Genomic DNA, 19779 nt, shown 5'->3' on the forward strand with positions numbered 1-19779 from the left:
GAGCCCCAAGAGAGGAATTTGCAGGAGGTCTGGAAGGGGAGTGTTAAAGGAAATGAGCTACACCAGTAGGTTGGCTTAGCCAGTTCTTACTCTCAAGGAGAGGAATTTTCCATCTGGAATTTTAAAGTACAGTGCTTTGTGGGACAAGAATATGCCACACTTTGGAGGTAGCTGTCATGCTTTTGGTTGGCACCCTGTAACCCATTGGTCAGGGGTGCCCCCCTACTTGTCAGTCCAGAACATAGGATAAATATGTGAGCGCTGCATAGCAACTCAGATCCGCTGCCTGAAACTACAAGGAAAAGGACGGCCCTGCTGGAACCATGACCTGCTCTAAGACGACTGCACTCTCAGGAACTACATCCCTAAGGATTTTGTCTTGCTTCCAAAAAGAGGAGTGGATTCTTTGAAAGCAACAGGTTAAAAAAGCTCCACCTGCATCATCTTCCTCAAGAACCCATCTGACCACCTTCAGCGGGACTTTAAAGGATTTGGCCAGGTGCATTGTGGGAACTGTAGTTCCAATGTCGATGGAGCAACTGAGACTCTGAAACCTTGGATTTTGTTTGTGGACACTTTGAATCCACAAAAAGAACGTCAAGAAAACCTCCTGAAGTTGGGAGAATTTTTGAGAACTTTTGTGAAAAAGCTCCACAAGTGGACCGACCCGACATCGAGAGTCAAGCAGACTACGTCTAACCACAACCTGGCCTGGATTTCAGGTGTTTCTCTCTGAAAGCTCGAGCTCAAGACTTCCAGGAGTGGACCGGGGGCTCCCGCTGAATGAAGCTGATGAAGCTGCCGCGTAGCAAGCCTGCGGAACATCGAGAGAAAATCCCACAGAAACCTTTCTAAAATTTCAACCCATGCCTCCCGCTTAGTGTATCCGACCAGGTCTCCATCACTGTCGGCCTCAAACTTTGCCTTTGTACAAGTCAAGAGCGACCAGATGTCCCAATTTGATGCTATTTGTTTTTCAGCACTAGAAAGTGTCTATTCTTTAAAAATTCATATCTAAGGTGCCTATCTTGGATTTTTCTCGCTTTGGTGTCATTGTAAAGATTAAAATATTTCCTATTTTTATAAATTGGTGTGTGAGTTTTATTTTGTGTTGTGTCTTATTTAGTGTATTGGTGTTTTTAAATGCTTTGCACACCTGTCTCCTAAATTAAGCCTGCCTGCTCGATGCCAGCTACAAAGGGTTTAGCAAGGAAATAATTTATTGAGACCTTGACTGAACCTTATATTGCGTTGGTGGGTGCATAGTTACCCCTACCAATAATCCACCTTCCAGCACATGACCCAATCCAATCTTGGAGGGCATATGCATGCAATACAAAAATAAAATTAAACATTGCAGCAGGTGATTGTCTTACAATGTCATTATACACAGTGTATCTTTTTTTAAGTTCCAACATAGCTGTCAATCTTACAAGTAACATGTTGACCATCTTGTAGTAGTAAAGACAATGATACACTGCATGCAAATCGTCGCTAGATGGCAGCTGAGTAAATATTGTACTGGTTGACTATCTTCGGATGCTAAAGAGTATAGTGTATCACTGACCTTCTGGTCCAAGATGGCTAACATAATGCTTCTAAACATGATGGACATCTTGGAACGGTAAATCATTGCTACTTTATTGACAGTACAATTCCAAGATGACCACCAGTTTACAATAGTGGCTGCACAGGGAGCAGCACACACTTAAGATTAAAAGAGGCATAAGCAAGAGCCTGATGAAACTTTGTGAAAAGCTGCAGGATGTTCTGAAAAGGAGCAAGAAACTAATAGGGACCAATAAAACAAAAAAAGGGAAAGCTAAAAGAGTGACAATCAGCCCAGACACTGAAATACACTCACTTTCAGGTGACTGTCGTATGTTATCAGGCCGCCTACCAAACCCTCCCATGAGGGTCTAGCAAGGATTATCACTGTGCAGATCATTTACTGTGAGGGTTTATCAAAGGAAGCAACCAACAATACATCGTTGCTTGCTACAGTAATCTTTGAGATTCCATGTAATACAGTGTAATATCAATTCACTCTTAACCCGTTGCATGCTGATGACGGAACCGCTCAGTCATCAGCTGCGGTGGCGCTGTGCTGATGACGGAGCGGTTCCGTCATAGCCCGCCCGACGCGCCTGAGCGGCACGGACTCCGCGCCTGCGCTGGGCGTTCTATTGAGCGGGCGGGGCCATGACGGAACCGCTCTGTCATCAGCACAGCTCAACCGCGGCTGGTGACGGAGCAGTTCCGTCACCAGCATGCGGCCGCCGCGCGGCCGCCCCACCCCCTTAGCACTGCGGCGGAATAGCCGCTGCAGTGAAAGGGTTAAAGGGCTGTTGGCGGTAACATATAATTTTCATGATATATAAATTGGCCTACAGCCTCTGTTGTAATTTCTCATAATAAACTAATCAAACCTGTGGCATCTGAAATAACATTTCCTAATGAACTATTCAGGCCTATAGCATTTACAATTGGCTTGTTACCATAACAAACGTGAGCCTGGCATAATGAGCATAAGCAAAATAAAATACAGCTCCTCCTAAAACGGCAGGGCATGGATTCTCCAAGAACAGATCTAATCCCAGGGTTTGTAAAAGTGGGTCATTTACACATAAAGCCTGGCCTCCTAGGGTAATCTCTGAGATTCTATGTAACAACATGTTTGCCTACATTTGTAACTCAACGCAATGACTGTCCACCCTTGAAGCCTATTAAATTTAACATATGACTTTCAAAATAAAGAAGTCAGACCTACTGTCTTTCTCATAACTACCTTTGTCGTAACTTTTCATAACAACTGATCAGGCCTGTCGCCTTGCTGAACGGCTTGTCACCATAACCAACTCAGTCCTGCTGTGTGGTGGATAAGCTTCCCTGCAACACAAAAAGTGCAAAACAAGCACTCTGTCAGTGGACACACATAACTTCGCCCCAATGAAAGATGGTATGCAGTTAATCAACATTTGGGTGGAGCTAAATACCTTATCTCTGTGATGTTTCTTAAAGCTCTTTTTCTGTTGCCCACATAAGATCTGGTGAGAGCTGGAATGTTAATCCAGATCTAAAAGGATGTACCATTGGAAGGGCAATCCTTCAGGTTGATCTTTTTCTTTTTAAGACATTCTCAGAAACAATAAACAGTACATTAGAGATGTTGGCTTTTAAAGGAAGGGCACCCATATTTGTGATCTGCAAGCAAATCCTTCCAAATTCTAACCCTGAGCAAAGAGTTGAACAGGGCTAGCAAATGGGGGTTCATGCCCCCTCTTGTATTGTTGAGTACGAATAGAAGATGCTGCCATTCATGATTTTGTACCTTTTCTGTGTTGAAACTGCAAAACAATTTTTTTACCAAGAATAGGAAAGTAAATTTCCTGTTAAAGATCTGATAATATTTTAGCAATTAAAATAACTGGAAACTGCCTCTCAAAAGCTACTAAACAGTTAAAAGATTGTGAAATAACCAAAAGCTGAATTGTAACAATGTTATTATTTGCATTTGACATATTTCTGCAGGAGAAGTGTGAGTAAGTGGAAAATAATGGATATCACATCAATGGCAATTATCCCACTGCTGCTGGGGAGTGTGGGTGTCTTTGGCCTCTACAAGCTGCTTCAGAGGCTGCGGACCAGAGCGTATATACAAGACGCAGTGGTGGTAATAACTGGAGCAACTTCAGGGCTGGGAAAAGGTATGTTAATTTTTATCTGAAAACTAGTCTACTTAAGTATCATGAAACTTGTGTATTGGGATTTTTTATTTTTAGGTGTTTCTTAAAGCCCAGACCAAGCTCTAAGGAAAAGCAAATCACTTTCGGGGAACACTTGTATTGCAGCAGAAGTATCTCAAATTAAAGCTGATATAATAGGGCAGTGCAGTTTTGGCAGAGCTATCTAGTGTGTGTCCAGGAGACCTTCTTTTTAGGACATTAGGTTCAAGTTTACTCAACCTTTTGCATGTCCGACCTTTCACCTGTTTTTAATTGGGCTAGTACTACCCCTTATATTAAAAAAGTCTTTTGTTGGGGGAGTAGTCTTGACTCATTTTAATCAGCACAACTTTTTCAGTACTCTATTCACGTACTAACAAACAGGAACCCGATGAAGATGACTGGCTGCCTGCCTAGTGCAGGTGCCTGAGGGTTCCCTTTTTTCCTCACTAAATATGCTTTGCAGTACGTCTACACACCCTTTTGGTATCGTGATTCACTTTGTGTGATGGTGGTGGTCTAATAAGTATTTTTTGACCTCTCCTCTCATTTTGGTTTTGTATGAAGGTACTCTTATGTTGTTTTGTAATAAATAAGTGTGTCCAGGAGGGCCTACTACATGTCAGATTTTCATGATAACCAGTAAGACACTTTGCTTGTAAATTCTTCTTACGTAGATACCCTGAAACTCTCGCATGGATCCACAAACCTTGGAGCTGCTTTGGGCTCTGCAAGTGTACGGAGTGTGGTTGATTCTGTCTACAGAAACCAGGTTGTGATGGGGAGAGGGTCATAATATGTAACTGGACACCAGGTGTAAAGTGCGGTGCAAGACTGTATCTATCACATGTGGTGAAATGTTAGGCCACCACTGCACATTCTAGTGACCAATGATTTGGGAGCCCCAAACTCAGGAGACACCTCCCCAGATCTAATGGATGCACTGGAGAATCAGTGATATCTATTTCTGAGAAAAACACATTTTTTGTCATTTTGTCCCAAAAATATGTGCTTGCATTTGTGGCTTGAATGTGCAAACATGTATTATTTTATAGCAGGTTTGTGGTAAAGGATGTAATGCAAGGAAAAGGATGGCAAAGTGTTTTAATGATCTCCGAACAATATTTTGTTGAAAACCTTGGGCCCTGAAATGTGCAAATACCTGGCGGTGAACATCTGAACATAGGGTCATCTCTCCACATTTTGTGAGTTTCCCCGTAACTGTAATTAGAAATGGTCTGAGCTTATATCCTCACTCCTTTGAAAGCCTGAGATTTCCATGTTGGTGTTGTCAGAGCACCAGGTTTTGTATTTCAGAGAATTGTTGATTCGGTTGAACTTGTGACATTTGAATTTTGTGGATTGCTGGAAAGAGACGAATAATACTAATCCAGCACTATCAGGTTTCTTTATGGCGTTTCATATCGTTAATTTGTGTTTTTGTATGAATTATTTCTGTGGTAAAATTAGCATCTTGTAACTGTGTAGTGTTACGTAAGATTTTTAAAGCAGAAGAAATCATAGTCAGACTAGCTCTTCAGCCAACTTCCATTTACGAGAGGATGGCGGTGCACTATGTGTAGGGTTATGTTGAGAAAAGAATATGCAAATTATCACCTTAGATTCCCTCCAATATGGTCCTTTTGAGGACCAATTTGCAACACATTGCCACCTGGTTTATGAGAGGGAAGGCAGACCTGGTTCTTTACTGTAGACTTCTGTCTCTGGTAGACAAAAGAAGGACATCCTCCACTCTGGCTTGTACTACTCCCTAGTGAGAAGGCTGTTATCTATGTCTGTGCACGTTGATATAATCCACTAATCAAGTTCTATGTTTGGTACTCTAGGGACAACTGTTGTGCTTCACAGGAGGATAAACTTTTCCCTTGATGTAGATCATCATGAGTACGCTGTCCACACATCTGTCACCATTTGTGATCATATTGGAGGCCCATTGTGCTGCATGTTCACTTTTATCAGTTCCTCTGCAGCAGGTAGAAAACAGAGAACATCCCTTCCAAAGATTCCTAAGTGGTGGGCTGTGTTTGTTGTGGTAGCTCTCTGTCAGGATTCAGGCGAGGCAGTAGATCCACGGGGACTGAAGGTGCTGGAAAATGGGTGGAGAACAGGTCGAGGGAGGATGAAACATGATCAATAGTCCATTAACTGTTAGTGACCCTCATGTACACCATTCCCAGGATGGAATTATTTCCATGGCAAGAGGGGTAGAGCCCTATTTAGTCCTTGTGATAACTCTGTCCTCTCCCTGGGAGCGCTTTCTGTGTCTGCATTGGCTTTCGATTCTTTTTTAGTTAGCACTCGTTTTACATTCCTTTACTGTTGTTTTCCTGTTTATGTTTCCCATGATTTCCTATAATACCCTATCTGGAATTGTTGGTTGTGCCCTCTCTTGCCGCATTTCTTATACAGATATGCCTGTGTGTGCTCAACCACACCCAGAGGCCTGAACCGGATTCTAGGTAAACTCTGGGCTCGTCGTAGTACCATCCGCTGTTAAAGCTGGCATGGTTTATTTCATCTGTTATTTGTTCTTGTGCTCCAGCTGGTATATTGGACTTACTGTGTGCCCTCTCTCTTCAAGCTGGTTAGATCAACTTCTTGTTGTAACATCCAGACAGAGTGGTGCTGTTGCAGATTGGGCTCCAGTTCTCGCTCTCTCTCTCTCTCCTTTCTTTCTCTCTCCTTTCTTTCTTTCTTTCTTTCTTTCTTTCTTTCTTTCTTTCTTTCTTTCTTTCTTTCTTTCTTTCTTTCTTTCTTTCTTTCTTTCTTACTTACTTACTTACTTACTTACTTACTTTCTTTCTTTCTTTCTTTCTTTCTTTCTTTCTTTCTTTCTTTCTTATGTTTCTCTCCCGGTTTCTGTGTCTGGTGCAAATGTTCCATCCTGTCCACCATTTCAGGGAACCTCCAAAACTGACACCCTCCCCAATTCATCCTTCCCTATTGTGAAATACACATCTGCCATAGAGCAAATAATTGAACTCTTAGCTTTGGAAAAATGAGAGCCAGTGCTTGCCCAAGCATCAGTTGGAATTATGTGTGTGGATGACAAGTTACCTTACATTGAGGTAGATTCCTCTCTGACCAAAAGGCAAGGAAATGGTTACCTCAGCGGTACCAGGTGTAGTATTATAATAATTTTAAAAATGTGTTTGCACACTGAGCTATATGGAATTCCATGAGAGGGTGACAAGCCTTTTAATGTAGTCCACTCTTTTAAAAAGAAGTATACTACTTTTAGAGGCTTCTCTTGTTGTAACAGATTGTTCCCTGGATGATTAACTCCTTCTATCTGACGATAGACAAACTTTTTCTTGGAAATAATCCCTATCAAAATAAGGAGGAATCACAAGTTTAGCCTGTATTCCAGCAGTTTTATCCATGGTGGAATATCAAATGTATTTAACAGAAAGCCAATGGTGGGAAACACGTGCTGTGACTTCAATATAATTTTACATAAAGGGCTGGGTTTCGTTCCGACACCAAGTACCAATGACTTCAGAACCAACTGTGAGTTACATAACTTTTTCAGGAAAGTTCGCTTGAGAGCATTCTTCACTGACCAACCTGAGTCACCACCAGTGGATTCAGGTCTACGACGAAAACCGTTCACTTTTACTCCAACTGCGGGCATGGTACCACCCGAAATCCTCACATTTGAAAAGGCAGTCCTAAAAGAGATTGCGGCCACCCGTACCTACAATACTTTCCACAACACTTCATAGCAGGAAAATGAGGCCATTAACCCCTTGCCTGCGACGGACGGCCGTCCGATGTCACGGTGGGCGTGTGCATCGGACAGCCGGGAGCCATCCGATCTGCGCACACATGGAATTTCCCCGCACCGCGGGGAAATTCCGGCCGCGGTCAAGGGGTTAAAAAACTGCCCAACAATACCTCTATCACTATAAAAGGGGCCGACAAAGGGGGAGCCATTGTCATCATGTCCACACCAGACTACAGAACAGAATGCCTTCACCAACTAGAGGACAGGAGATACTACACTCCCTTGATGGAAGACCCCACAACACGACTGACCATTAAAATCAGGTCCATGGTGACGGCGGCATTAAACCAGGGGTGGATTACCAAAAATGAGGCTGAGTTCTTCACAAATGACAACCCAAGAGTACCCTACTTTTACACCATACCGAAAATTCACAAGGGTACCCAACCACCACCAGGGGAGGCCCATAGTATTGGGCATTGGGTCAGTCCTGAAACCACTCTCTAAATTTTGTGACCACTTCGCTGACCACTTGTAAAGGAAATCCCAACATTCCTTCAAGATACAAGGGATGTCCTGAACCTAATTGAAGTGCACAATGTGGAGGGCCCTCATCTGGATTCAATAATCACCCTAGATTTAGAGGCCCTCTACACCAACATTCCACAACTAGCGACACCTCGCAGGTTGTGGAAGAGACCCTGAGATCCACCAATTGGTCAGCTCAAACACCCATAAGTTTCATCATGGAGTGTGCCCATGTAGCACTCACAGAAAACTATTTTCAGTTTGAGGACCGCATTTACCATCAAACCCAAGGAACATCAATGGGCAGTACATTTGGCCCAAGTCTGGCATGTCTGTACATGTCAGACTTCGAGTCAAAATATGTCCTTGCGGTCACCAATCCCTATAAAGACAACATCATCCTCTGGCGTCATTACACTGACCTCGTCCTGGTATTTTGGAAAGGAGGACTAGCTATCATCCCTCTCTTTGTAATGTGAGTTAAGAAACTCAAACCTTACCTACGGTTCACAACCAATATATCTGATCAGGAACTACCCTTCCTGGACCTTGTGATCAGTCTAAGAGCGAAAAGACTTGAGACGAAAACCTTAAAAAAAAAAACACTGATAGCCACAGTCCCTTGCTCTTTAGTAGTTTTCACCTGAAAACATTACGGGAAAATCTACCTTATGGGCAGTTCTTGAGGCTCAGGTGCAATTGCAGTAACCTTGAAGACTTCCAGACCCAGTCATCTGTGCTCACCAACCATTTGGCTAGACGGGAATACCCGGTGAGAAAAATGAAAAACGCCTATAAGAGAGCACGAAATGCAAATAGAGAGGCACTCCTTGAAATTCAGCCCAAATCTGAAACTGAGCACATCACATGTGTCACCACCTTTACTCCAGAATCCAATATAATCAAACGAATCATAAGGAAAAACTGAAGGATTGTACAACAAGGTGACCTAGTGCCCAATCCCCCTAGGTTCGCCTTTAAAAAAACTGCCAACCTAAAAGATTTACTGATTAGTGCCTGACCAAAAAAGGATCCACCACCACAAAACCAATTGTGGAACTTGCCTCCTGTGACCGGCCACTACCTTTGCGGACAGTGCATACTTTGCCCACTTACAGGTGCAACAAAAACAGTTGCGCTAACTGACACATTCAGGTGGTTATAAAAGAAACACACCAACTGCAACACGCCCAACTGTGTAGATCTGATCATTTGACCTTGCCAGCTTAAAAATATAGGAATGACGACACACCCTGTAAAAACCAGAAATACAGAACACAAAAGTAATATAAGGTGAAAAAAGAGCAACACCAAAATGTGTGCCCATTTCACTGAAATGAACCACCCCACAGATTACCTACATTGGACATTATTGGAATCACACCCCCAAATAAGAAAGGATGTGTTATTCAGGAAGGAACAACAATGGATTTTTAAACTTTCATCCCATATCCCATATCTCAGGTCTCAATGTTGATACCCCTTGGGTGGAACTGAATCGAATTTGATAACACTCACCTACAACCGTAGCTGGGCATCCTCTTCCTGTGACTCTTCTCCTATTACACTGAGTGGGCATAAAAACCCTGCCTTTACCACCCACAATGACTGGGCATCCTCTTTCTGTGATATTTCTCCCATTATACGTTGTGGCCATGACAACTCCGCCTTACCACCCACAATAACAGCATACTATAATTGGTATCTATGGTCCTTAGTGACCACTATACACATAAAGCATCATGTAGTATACCTCTGAACCCTGTTAACCACCTGTGTAACTCCGTCCATCATATTTTGTAGGCATGAGCACCTCCATTACTGATGGTTCATAGATGCGGCCACCTCTATTTAGTGATAACTAGACACACTAAACAACATGAAGCCTGGGGCTGTACATCGAGATGGATACAAAAAAACACCACCAACATAGTATTCCCCTTCACATATCATACCAGCAACAATATGGCCCATTTAACACCATTTACTATGTTGCCATATCCAACGACTAATTCCACCCTTGTCACTAACTAAACCCAATAGGGTATAGGAAAGGTCAAATCAGCATTAATTAGTATAGAACTCATAGGTCACCGGATTGAAGATCCACATTAACTGTTGTAACACAGTGTAGGTTCAATAAAGTTGACTACAAAGATGGCCACCACGCTTAGCATTCTAGCGTTGTGACGCTGGGATGCAAAAACGCGGCCTTACTTATACACAGGATTCAGACGCACACACACGGGGACCGGAGCAAGGGTAGGAACACAGCTAGTTGCCACACCACCCTACGTGAGTATAACTGTCCACTAGCTACAAGGACATGCTGGACGGCAACGATTTGACCTCTTCCGGTACGATTAAATCGATGTGTGCTCACACCCAAACGCTCGTCGTCTTTGTTTCTTCTTTCCACAGGGTACGAGCAATGAAGTGCTCTGCTGACACCCCCCCCCCCAATACCCCCCCCAATACCCCCCCCACCCGTTCTCTCCGACCTCAGATTATAGGGGTGAGTGGGTTTCCTAATAGTCCAACATGGACCAGGCTTATAACGCACTTACAAGATAAGCCCATGACCTCGTTAGAAATTGAGAACAAATGTATACGCTCTTTTGCTGCAATATGGTGCTAATGTTTTGGTCTAATCTATATGTGTGAACTTGCATATGGCTCAAACTGAGGGTGAGGTGGCTACCTCTCGTTTCTGCACGTGGGTCGTCCACACATATACGGTAATCACTCTATTTGTTACCCACTATATATGTTTTATTGTCTGTGTTTGTCTATCTTCACGATTTGGCAGTGATATTTACTCTGTCATCTGAAAAAACCTATGGCTTCCCAATGAATTTAAAGCCATGGAAACAAGCATTTTCACTCCGTGTTTCTAAACATCGTGACTTTTAATACCGAGCATGTCTACCCCACATATGGGCTCAGACCATAGAAAGATGGACCTTATTGATCCCGCCTTTCAGATAACATAATATGTTATCCACTGCATTCAGCCCTGTTCTGGTCGCTCCTCTACAAGTACTTTCAACAGCACGCTAAAGCACTTCACGAGAGATATGTTTATTCATCACCGCCTCCTCTCACTAGGAGGTCTGTGAGCCCCAAATGGGCTTACCCAACACATTAACCACGTTCTCTCATTTTTAATGCTTTTCACCTTTATCACTCTCTTTTCAGGTCTCAGACCTCCAGGCCAATTGACCTGGTGCTAAACAGCAACGCTGGTTAAATCACAATGTCAAGAACTAGCATTGCGGTAGTGTAAGAGTTCAGATCACCTTCTCCTATATACTGTGGACCTGATGAATTGCCACCCGACCCGTTAGGGGCATTTTAGGCAAGAAACATGTAGACCACATGCACCCGATAGACCCTGTAGGACCATTATCTCCAGGCAGGGCTTACAGTTTTTAGTTAGGTTAGTGCACCCCCAGAATAAAATGTTTGACAAGTGGAGTACTAGACCTATTTTAAATTACACTGCACACTCACGACAGTACCTTGTCCACATACCCTCACACACCCAACGGCTTCATCAAAAAAAGATCTCTGCTAAAGAGCCCCTTCGCGGGTGTCCGTCGGGCATTGCAGCGCCGACCCAACAAGGAGCACGCCCAATGATGAAGCATGACATCCTCTGGGGTGTGTTAGGGCACTTTATAACAGATCTGAACACTCCCTCACATTTAGGAACTGCACATTGGCATATTTTACAAACTTCAATATCGTACCCATTAGATTTATGTTTTTTGCTGCGAAAACCTATTAGCTTAAAAAGGCCTGGAGAAAATTGATATCTGCACTACTTGGTTCAGGAACGTGGGCCCTAAAGGTCACCTTTAGTTTGTCATTTTCATTATATCTCCATCTAGAGGACCATTGCTTGACTTGGGCCAAAATTTATTTTTCAACGTTACTGGTCTTAGTAATGAATGCTGTGAATTTAAAACGTTCCTCTTTCCCACCCCACTTCCAGTTTCCAGCTTTTCATTTCATCTAAGCTTCTGGGCAGTTGCTTAGATTTAAGATGAGTGTTAGCAATCACTGTTATTTAAGTACCAGGACAGTGATGTTAGTTTGCTTTGTTCTGTATAGATACCTGGCTCTTTGGCTGAACCGGAGCTGCACCCCCTCCCCCCTCCCCAAGAGCCTTGAGACCCTCATGGGTGAGTAGCGCGCATCACAAATCCTTCGATTGATTGATATTGACAATATTATAATCTCAAGAACCTAACATATTGATTTGTAACAGATTAAGAACTCTGAGCCGTTTCAGAGAGATATTTCATGCCAATCTCCTGTCTGAGTTTTAGGTGCTGTAATGCCGAACCCCACTTAATGAGAAAAATTCACATGCTATAATTGATGACCTTATGTGGCAACTTTTATTACCTCTGTATTGGGGTCATACCACTAATGCTCTCATGAGAAAAAAAAGACAAATACAAGGCTTAATTTAATCTCCTACATTGGTATTTATTCTGGGCCACATCCAGGCCCATTATTTTTCCTCATTGTGCCATTACCGACAGGGACCACACGTATGCAATCAGGTTTGGTCCTGCCTCAGTAGAAGTAATCTGGTATAAAATGCGAGATCATGTCCCCCTGGGAGGGAAACTAAAGTGGTTTTAGACTTGTCGACATAATCAATGAGATGCAGTGTAAGTTCTATTAGCACAGTGAGCATAGGGCCCACGTATGGGCATGCCTGTCCCATTTGAGACATCTCACCAAGAAAAACATAGAATGCAGTTGATGGTCGGAATGCTTGACGTTTATTCCCCTTGTTGGGCCACACCAGCTTGAGTTGTTTGGCACAGCGAGCTATGCTGATTTGCATACGGTTGGTCTCTGTATTGGCACAGTGTTTTGTATTTGTAATGCTATAATCCTACCCTACATCCTTGATATTAATAGGTTGGACATTGTTATACAAACTTTCTCTCCAAGAGAGATGGGTTTAAAAAGACAGACAGGTGCGCGTTGCACACACCAAATCAGTCCACTCCTGGAAACAACTATGCCTTTTAGTTAGTTCTGTGAATTTCCACAATATATTGTCTTTGTCTATTTAAGCACATTGTTGCTCAGACTTCAATTTAAAACTGTAACCTACACTTTTAATTAAATAATGTAAGCCGAAGGGTGCAAGTGAACCAAAGGGCATTTTGTCACTTGAAAGCAAAATTAGGTAATGTGCCAATGCCAAAATTTCGATCCGCTCTTCAATTCCAACAGTAGCATCAAGCATTGTCGCAGATCAGTGTAACCCCTTCTCTCAAAATAGCCACAGTACGAGGATAAGAAAAGCTCAGCTGTTTTGCAGACAGATTGATTTCAGGGGTGGCTGCTCTCCTGAGTATCAGTTAAATGCTTGCGAAGCCTTCGAGGGTTGCTGCTTTTCCTATACTAAGAAGAGTGAGTCTGACTCTTGAGAGCAAAAAGTACAAGTCAGCTGGTCAAAACACATAAAGTAAGAGATGCACTCAGCTGGATCCACTCTCTAATAGACGCATTCATAATTTCTGAGGAACACAACAGGAAGAGGCTGACAACTGAGTAGTAATAGGATTGCGAGTTCTTGGCATCTTACTACAAATGCTATATGTAATTAATGAGTCAGACTCCAGCCATTGTTTTTTGTTTTTGTTATCCTTCTACCAATGATCTCTGTTCAACTATTCTTCCTTTTTAACTGTGCCACACTTTATTTTTCACCAAGCTCCTATTGACCATTCTTCTGTTTCCTCATTGGCCTACTCTAGTTTCCCCTACCATTTACCATAAACAGTCTGAGCAAACAAATTCTGGTGAATACCTCCAATTTGGACCCATTTACTCCAGCTAAACTGTATGATGAAATATAGTGCAGCATGTTGTGTAATGCTTCATTTTCCATCCTAAATTCTCTATCACAGGATAGTATCCATAAACAGTGAATATCTTAACATATGTGGGTATCCCGTGGAACCTTTTTCAACGGAGAGAAAAATAAAAATGTTATAAAAAAAGTCTGTCTAAATGCAACATTATATTTTCTTTTTATCTTTTAATAAAAGCATAAACGCATAATTAAAACATTGACAATTAAAACGGATTTGAAAGTGTATGGAACAGCATTGTTGCCCAAACCCTTTACAAGAGACACATAATCACAGGAAAAAGTTTCCATTGCACATTGCATTACATGGTGAAATCTCTGCACTTTTTCTGTGAGGCAGCCTAGGAGCTCCACAGTCCCAAACTACAACTCAGTAACACCTAGCCTATCTTTTTATTTTTTACTCGCCAGGCCCAGTACAAAAACATGGGTACACAAGTAGGTGTGACTTACTCCTGACTTACCCTTCAGTTGCACATACTAAGGCAGGAAGCATTAAGAATAAGGCCCTGCTTTATTAGGATTCCTGAACACAGGATACCACCTTCAGATTTTATTGCACAAAACTTTGATTTCAGTGTTTTATTTGGTCACTTAACACAGTGGGTCTGATTCACAGAGGTATTTGCGCTGAGTTTTACTTAGATACGCAAACAGCATTCACGTTTGCAAATTCTCATCTGTGATTTACAAAATGTGGATTTTCACTTTTTATTTTCACATACTTAACTCTGTCACTATGGCAGGATTTTTGTAGTAGAAATGTACCTTCTACATTTTGCACCTTGCCATCCATCTTCTCTAGTACCTTATTACTCCATTGTGTTGCACATTATCCATCATCTCTATGTAAAGCTTTTCCAGCGGCATATTGGGTACACCTCGTGCACACAGAGAGTCTCAAAGTTATTTTGGCTTTGTCAGAAGTGATGCACTGTCTAATCTTCTACCGAATGTCTTTGACTAAACCAGGCTCCCAATTCTGTTCTTCATTTTAACAAGTCCCTTGTACCCTTTGTAAAACACATCTATTGCCCAGTGTCTCAAACTCTCGGGGAGTCGATATATACACCTCTCATCAACAAAACATCTTATATATATTCTTCATCTTCCAAAATGTTTTTAAATCTTTTCCAATTCCCTTCTTTTTTGGCCACCGTTCCTCATTATCTTTTTTTAGCTGCCCATCCTCATCAACTCCTGACTGGCGAACATATTGAGTGGAGTTGACGGTAGTCATAATTGCTGACTGCCCTCAATTCCACACAACACATTTGCCAGTCATTCACTGGAACTTCCATAGCAGATAAGGCATGGCGTGTAGTGAAATCCACAACATTGTTCTTCACCCCAGTAACGTACAGTAACGTACAGTACAGCATACATGTAATCTTGCAGTCGCCTTGAAATCCAAGCCACACATAGAGAAGAGCAATACAAATCACTGGTGCTGAGAAACTTTGTTAATGGCTTCTTGTCCGAACATAACACTGTGGGTAAACCCTTCACAAAAGGTCTAAAGTGTTCAAGATTGCGTGCACATGCTAATCTCTCTCTCTCTCTCTCTCTCTCTCTCTCTCTCTCTCTGTCTCTGTCTCTCTGTCTCTCTCTGGGTAACAGAATATTTCTCTTCTGTGAGAGTCAGAGAGTGTGATGTGAGGGTGTGAGTAGCTCCTAAACCCCTCCCACAGGCATCCAAAAATATAATACATTTATCCTTTTGTATCAAAACCTCTCAGTGGTGGGTCACTTCTGATTTCATCTTTAGTACTGCAAACATCGATTTGAGACTCCAGTGTCCATTTACTTTTTTCTTTAGCAGTAGCCTGATAGAATACGTTTTCATGGCAAAATAATTTCCGAACTTTGAATACAATTCTGCAGGGCCCCTGTATAATGTAATCTTTGAAGGTGCCACATCTTTATTTAATCTCCTCAACTAGCTCTCTCTTTGGCCTGATTCCATGTTGTCCAACATCTTGTCCCAAATAAGTCATAATGTTCACATCAGATTTATAGTTGTTTCATTTAGGTGCCAGTTACTTCTTTATTAAAACTCTTCAACACCTGCTTCAACCTCACACCATATTCCTTCTTCTTTGCCATCAAAAGGATGTCATCCTTACACAAACTTCTCATGCTTGGTCTTCAAACAGTTCAGCCATCCCCTTTTAAAATACAGGACCAGGTAACGGTAGTGCAAGAGATACTCTCTTAATTTGGAAACATCCTAAGGAAGTAATGACGATTGGGAGTTTCCTGTGTTTAGAATGGAGGGGCACCTGATAATAGGTGGCTGACTAGTCAATTGTGGGAAACTAGTGGATGCTTTTTGTTTTTGAGGACATCTCATCTATCTTCGGAAAGAAAAAGTTGTCCACAAGATGATTATTGTTGAAATCTCTTAAGTTGATGCGCAGCCTCACCTTGCTGTTTGTCTGTCTGGCCATCACTGGGGGCTAAACCCATTCAGATGACTCTGCTCACTCTATAGCAGCTTCCTGTAAATTGTATAACTCTTGTGTCAAATCCTCCCTCATTTTCACCGGAACACTCTTCAATTTATTAACGAACAGAACTTCCTTCACCTTCTAAATTATCCCATAGGAAAACCCCTCAGGTTTCCCATTTTTCCGTGGCAATTGCTTCATCATTCTTGTTCCTGTATCTTTGCTTGTCCCTACAGTTAAAACCTATTTCAGGCTATCGGGATCCACTACTATATCTAATGCCCCATTATTCATCCAACCAAGTACTGATGGTCCTGTAACAGCAACACACTGTTTTTCTTCCTCTCTTCTTTTCTTAAATTTGAAAGTTAGTTGTCTGAACCCTAGTATTGGTCACCCTTAAACGCTCTCTAGTTTGATGTCAGAAAGTAGTAAAACTTCACCAAGTTTTCCTACAACTCTCTCCTGGACATAATTATTAACAATACTATAAGGAGAGCCTGAATACGCTAAGATTTTCATTTTGATTCCTCCTATCGTCATCGCGTGCACACAGTTTCTTTCTTCACTACACCATTCACCCCTGCAATATCTTCTCACATACTCAAAACCCATTCTGCTTACTTCTTTTTTAGGATTCTGAGCTACTTGTACTAGACAGTTGTGCTTTTGTTACACTTTCTTTTTCCTGCTTCCTGCTTCATACTCTTACTTAATGACAATTTGCTCCACACCCTGAAGACTTTTAAGTGCAGGACGTTTTCTGCGGTAGGACAGATTGTCTGTATGTCCACATCTGAATCACCTACCACAAGCGTCTCCATCATATCTTGTGCCCTTCCTGCCTCTAAACATCCCCATCATATTTATATAGTCCTTAATGGGTTTTGTCGACGTCTTCCACTTTTGTTTTACTTCACCTTACTTGCAAATGTAATTCCCTCCATTTTCTCTAGCACTGCTTTGTCACATCTATCCATTAACTCATTTTCATGTACAATGGTTATCATATATTTAAGAGAAGCTTCAGCATTTACTCATAATCTATCCTGAATATTAAGATTATTCGTATGCATGATGATGTGATCCCTCATAAGCTCATGTTGATGGTTTCCAAATCAACACGTTAAAGCTGATTTTTTAAAGCAGAACCAAATCTGTGTTCTCATTTGTCTCCTGCCTCTTTTGAAAACTCCGCATATTGTGGAAGTATAGTAATTCATAGGATCCTCTAAATCCTACCTGAAAACTTCACCTTGACGTGCAGTTGTGCGTTTTTTCTCGATTTTTACTGTAGACCTTTATTCCATCTGTTCCTAGACAGGGCAGCAAGATGTTTTTCTTTGTTTCATATCTTCATCTTGGAATGTAGTTGTGCAATTGATTAAATATTCCCTCCATTTGTCCCATTACATGACTGGTTCAGTATGGGAAGGGAGGAATGTTTGAGGTGGTCCTAACTTAATTAACTGTGCTGCGCACATGGCGAGTGCCTGTATAAGAGAAAATATTTGACTTTCAGAATGACTCAATGTTCTTAAGTCGTTTTTAGGTTTCGTAACCTGGCGAGGGGCGAAGCCACTCCCAGATCGAAATCTGTTGTTTCTAATAGTGAGGTTAGGACAGCCTCTGTTTCCAATTGGCTAGCTCCATAAATGGAGGCTAGCCATTGGGAGGCAGAGGCTGTCAATCGCGTTTTCTCTCGAAAACGCGATTCGGGGGCGTTTCTGGTGCTTTTTTTAAGCCCCGCCCCTTTGTCCCGGGCCGCGCTGCCATTGGCTGCCGGCCCGGGACACCCCGTGACGTCATTCCAGGGCCGTGCTGTGATTGGCTGCCGGCCGGGACACCCCCGTGACGTCAGCCAATCACAGCGCGGCCCGGGACCTGACTTGTTTTACTTTCCTTGCTCTCTTCTGCGCTGCCTCATTCAGAGCGCCCCTAGGAGAGAGAGGGAAACTGGAAAGCTGTGGCGTCAATCACAAGGTTTACGGTGCAGGCCGGGGTCCCGGCATCGGCACTCCTAGGGGCATGGGGTGCAGGAGGGGAAGGAAGAGCAAAGCCGGCTGTGCGCAGAGCGGTCGCTCCTCGCTCGCACACATAAGGGGGCTGCAGAAGGGAGCAGCTGCTGGTCGCAGAGATCGACACAGAGCCGCGTGTGAGGTAAGGTGCCCGGCTGCTCCTCGCCTCTTTCACGTGCGCGAGCAGCTATGCCGGTCCATGTTATTTTCTGCATTTAGCCCCGCTTACCATGTGATAAATTATGCCTTAGAAGGACCAGGAGGCAAGCACTTTGAATTGGAGGAGTAAGTCAAAGCTCACAAACGGGAAGAGCTCTCAAAAACAAGATCCCCGTGTGCTTGCAAATGGTGAAGCTCTAGCTGTCTGGAAGAGTAAAATAATTAGGCGCTTGCCAGGTTGCTAGAAAGCCGGTGTGTTTACATTGTGGTTCCTATTGTAATGGCTGCCCAGCGTTGGTGGTCATTCGCACTACAAGCCCCATCACTCCTAGCGCTGTGACCTCACGCTACCCCTCCATCAACAGGTCACCAACCTTGTAGTCCATTTGATTCTTTGAGGTCGTATTTGTTAGTCTCATAAAACTGCTTTTCCCAGGGGTCATTTATTCACTCTACGTGAGCCTTGCTCTCCATGTAGAGGCGTTTGTACAGCAAGAGTCCTATTCGTGCCTGAGGCCAAATCGCCATTCTCTATTAGTACTGCAACTCCCAAAGTGAATAGGAGAAGTGGGGTTTGTCTCTTTTCGTGACTACATTTCCCATTCTGCCATGCGTCTCAGGCACATACAACTGCGCACTGCAGAGACACATAGATATAGGTCATATCATGCATCTGTGGATGCTGCATATCGGAAGGAACACAGCAGTTTCCCTCCTAAGAACCCATTTGACGGCGCGTTCTAGCACACTCTCCTATAGGGGCACCACTTAGGCACTCTATAGGAAGCGTGCATTAGCCTAGACTTATATCGACGCTAGGAGACTCCAGCAAAGCCTATTTAAGAACCTACGGATAAAAAATGCAGATATCTGGAAGCGGCATTTATACACCCAACTATTCACACGCCCACTTTACAACCTTAATTGGTATACACCCCAAGCATATCTTTGCTTTAGAAGGCACCCGCTGGCGCTATGCAGAAACGCACACTGACGAGCTCCATGTTCACGGGTCTTAGAATGCTGCACCTAAGGATGGACCACACGGATAAAAGGTTTTATTTATAGACGACCGCAATAAACCAACATTGATGGCACCCACCAGCACACTCTTTTATATACCTGCTTTTCTTGGCTATCTTACGCACAACATACAAAGTCTCAGACTGTAGTGTCTCAGGGACTCCACAGATACAAATATCAGTGAAAGATACACTGCACGGATAACATGCAGCTACCCATAGGC

At 42.8% G+C, this 19779-nt stretch overlaps 1 protein-coding gene across 3 annotated transcripts in view; it reads left to right on the top strand.

The window, feature by feature from the left end:
* DHRS7B (dehydrogenase/reductase 7B) overlaps nt 1-19779 on the top strand; it is a 118913-nt gene that overhangs the window by 57387 nt on the left and 41747 nt on the right. For all 3 annotated transcript variants that reach the window (XM_078665233.1, XM_078665234.1, XM_078665235.1), the window contains exon 2: nt 3532-3707. In XM_078665233.1, coding sequence (XP_078521359.1) covers nt 3532-3707 — 176 coding nt within the window. The remainder of the gene's footprint in view (nt 1-3531; nt 3708-19779) is intronic.

The sequence above is a fragment of the Lissotriton helveticus genome, chromosome 10 (assembly GCF_964261635.1).
Source record: "Lissotriton helveticus chromosome 10, aLisHel1.1, whole genome shotgun sequence".
Lineage (NCBI taxonomy): Eukaryota > Metazoa > Chordata > Amphibia > Caudata > Salamandridae > Lissotriton > Lissotriton helveticus.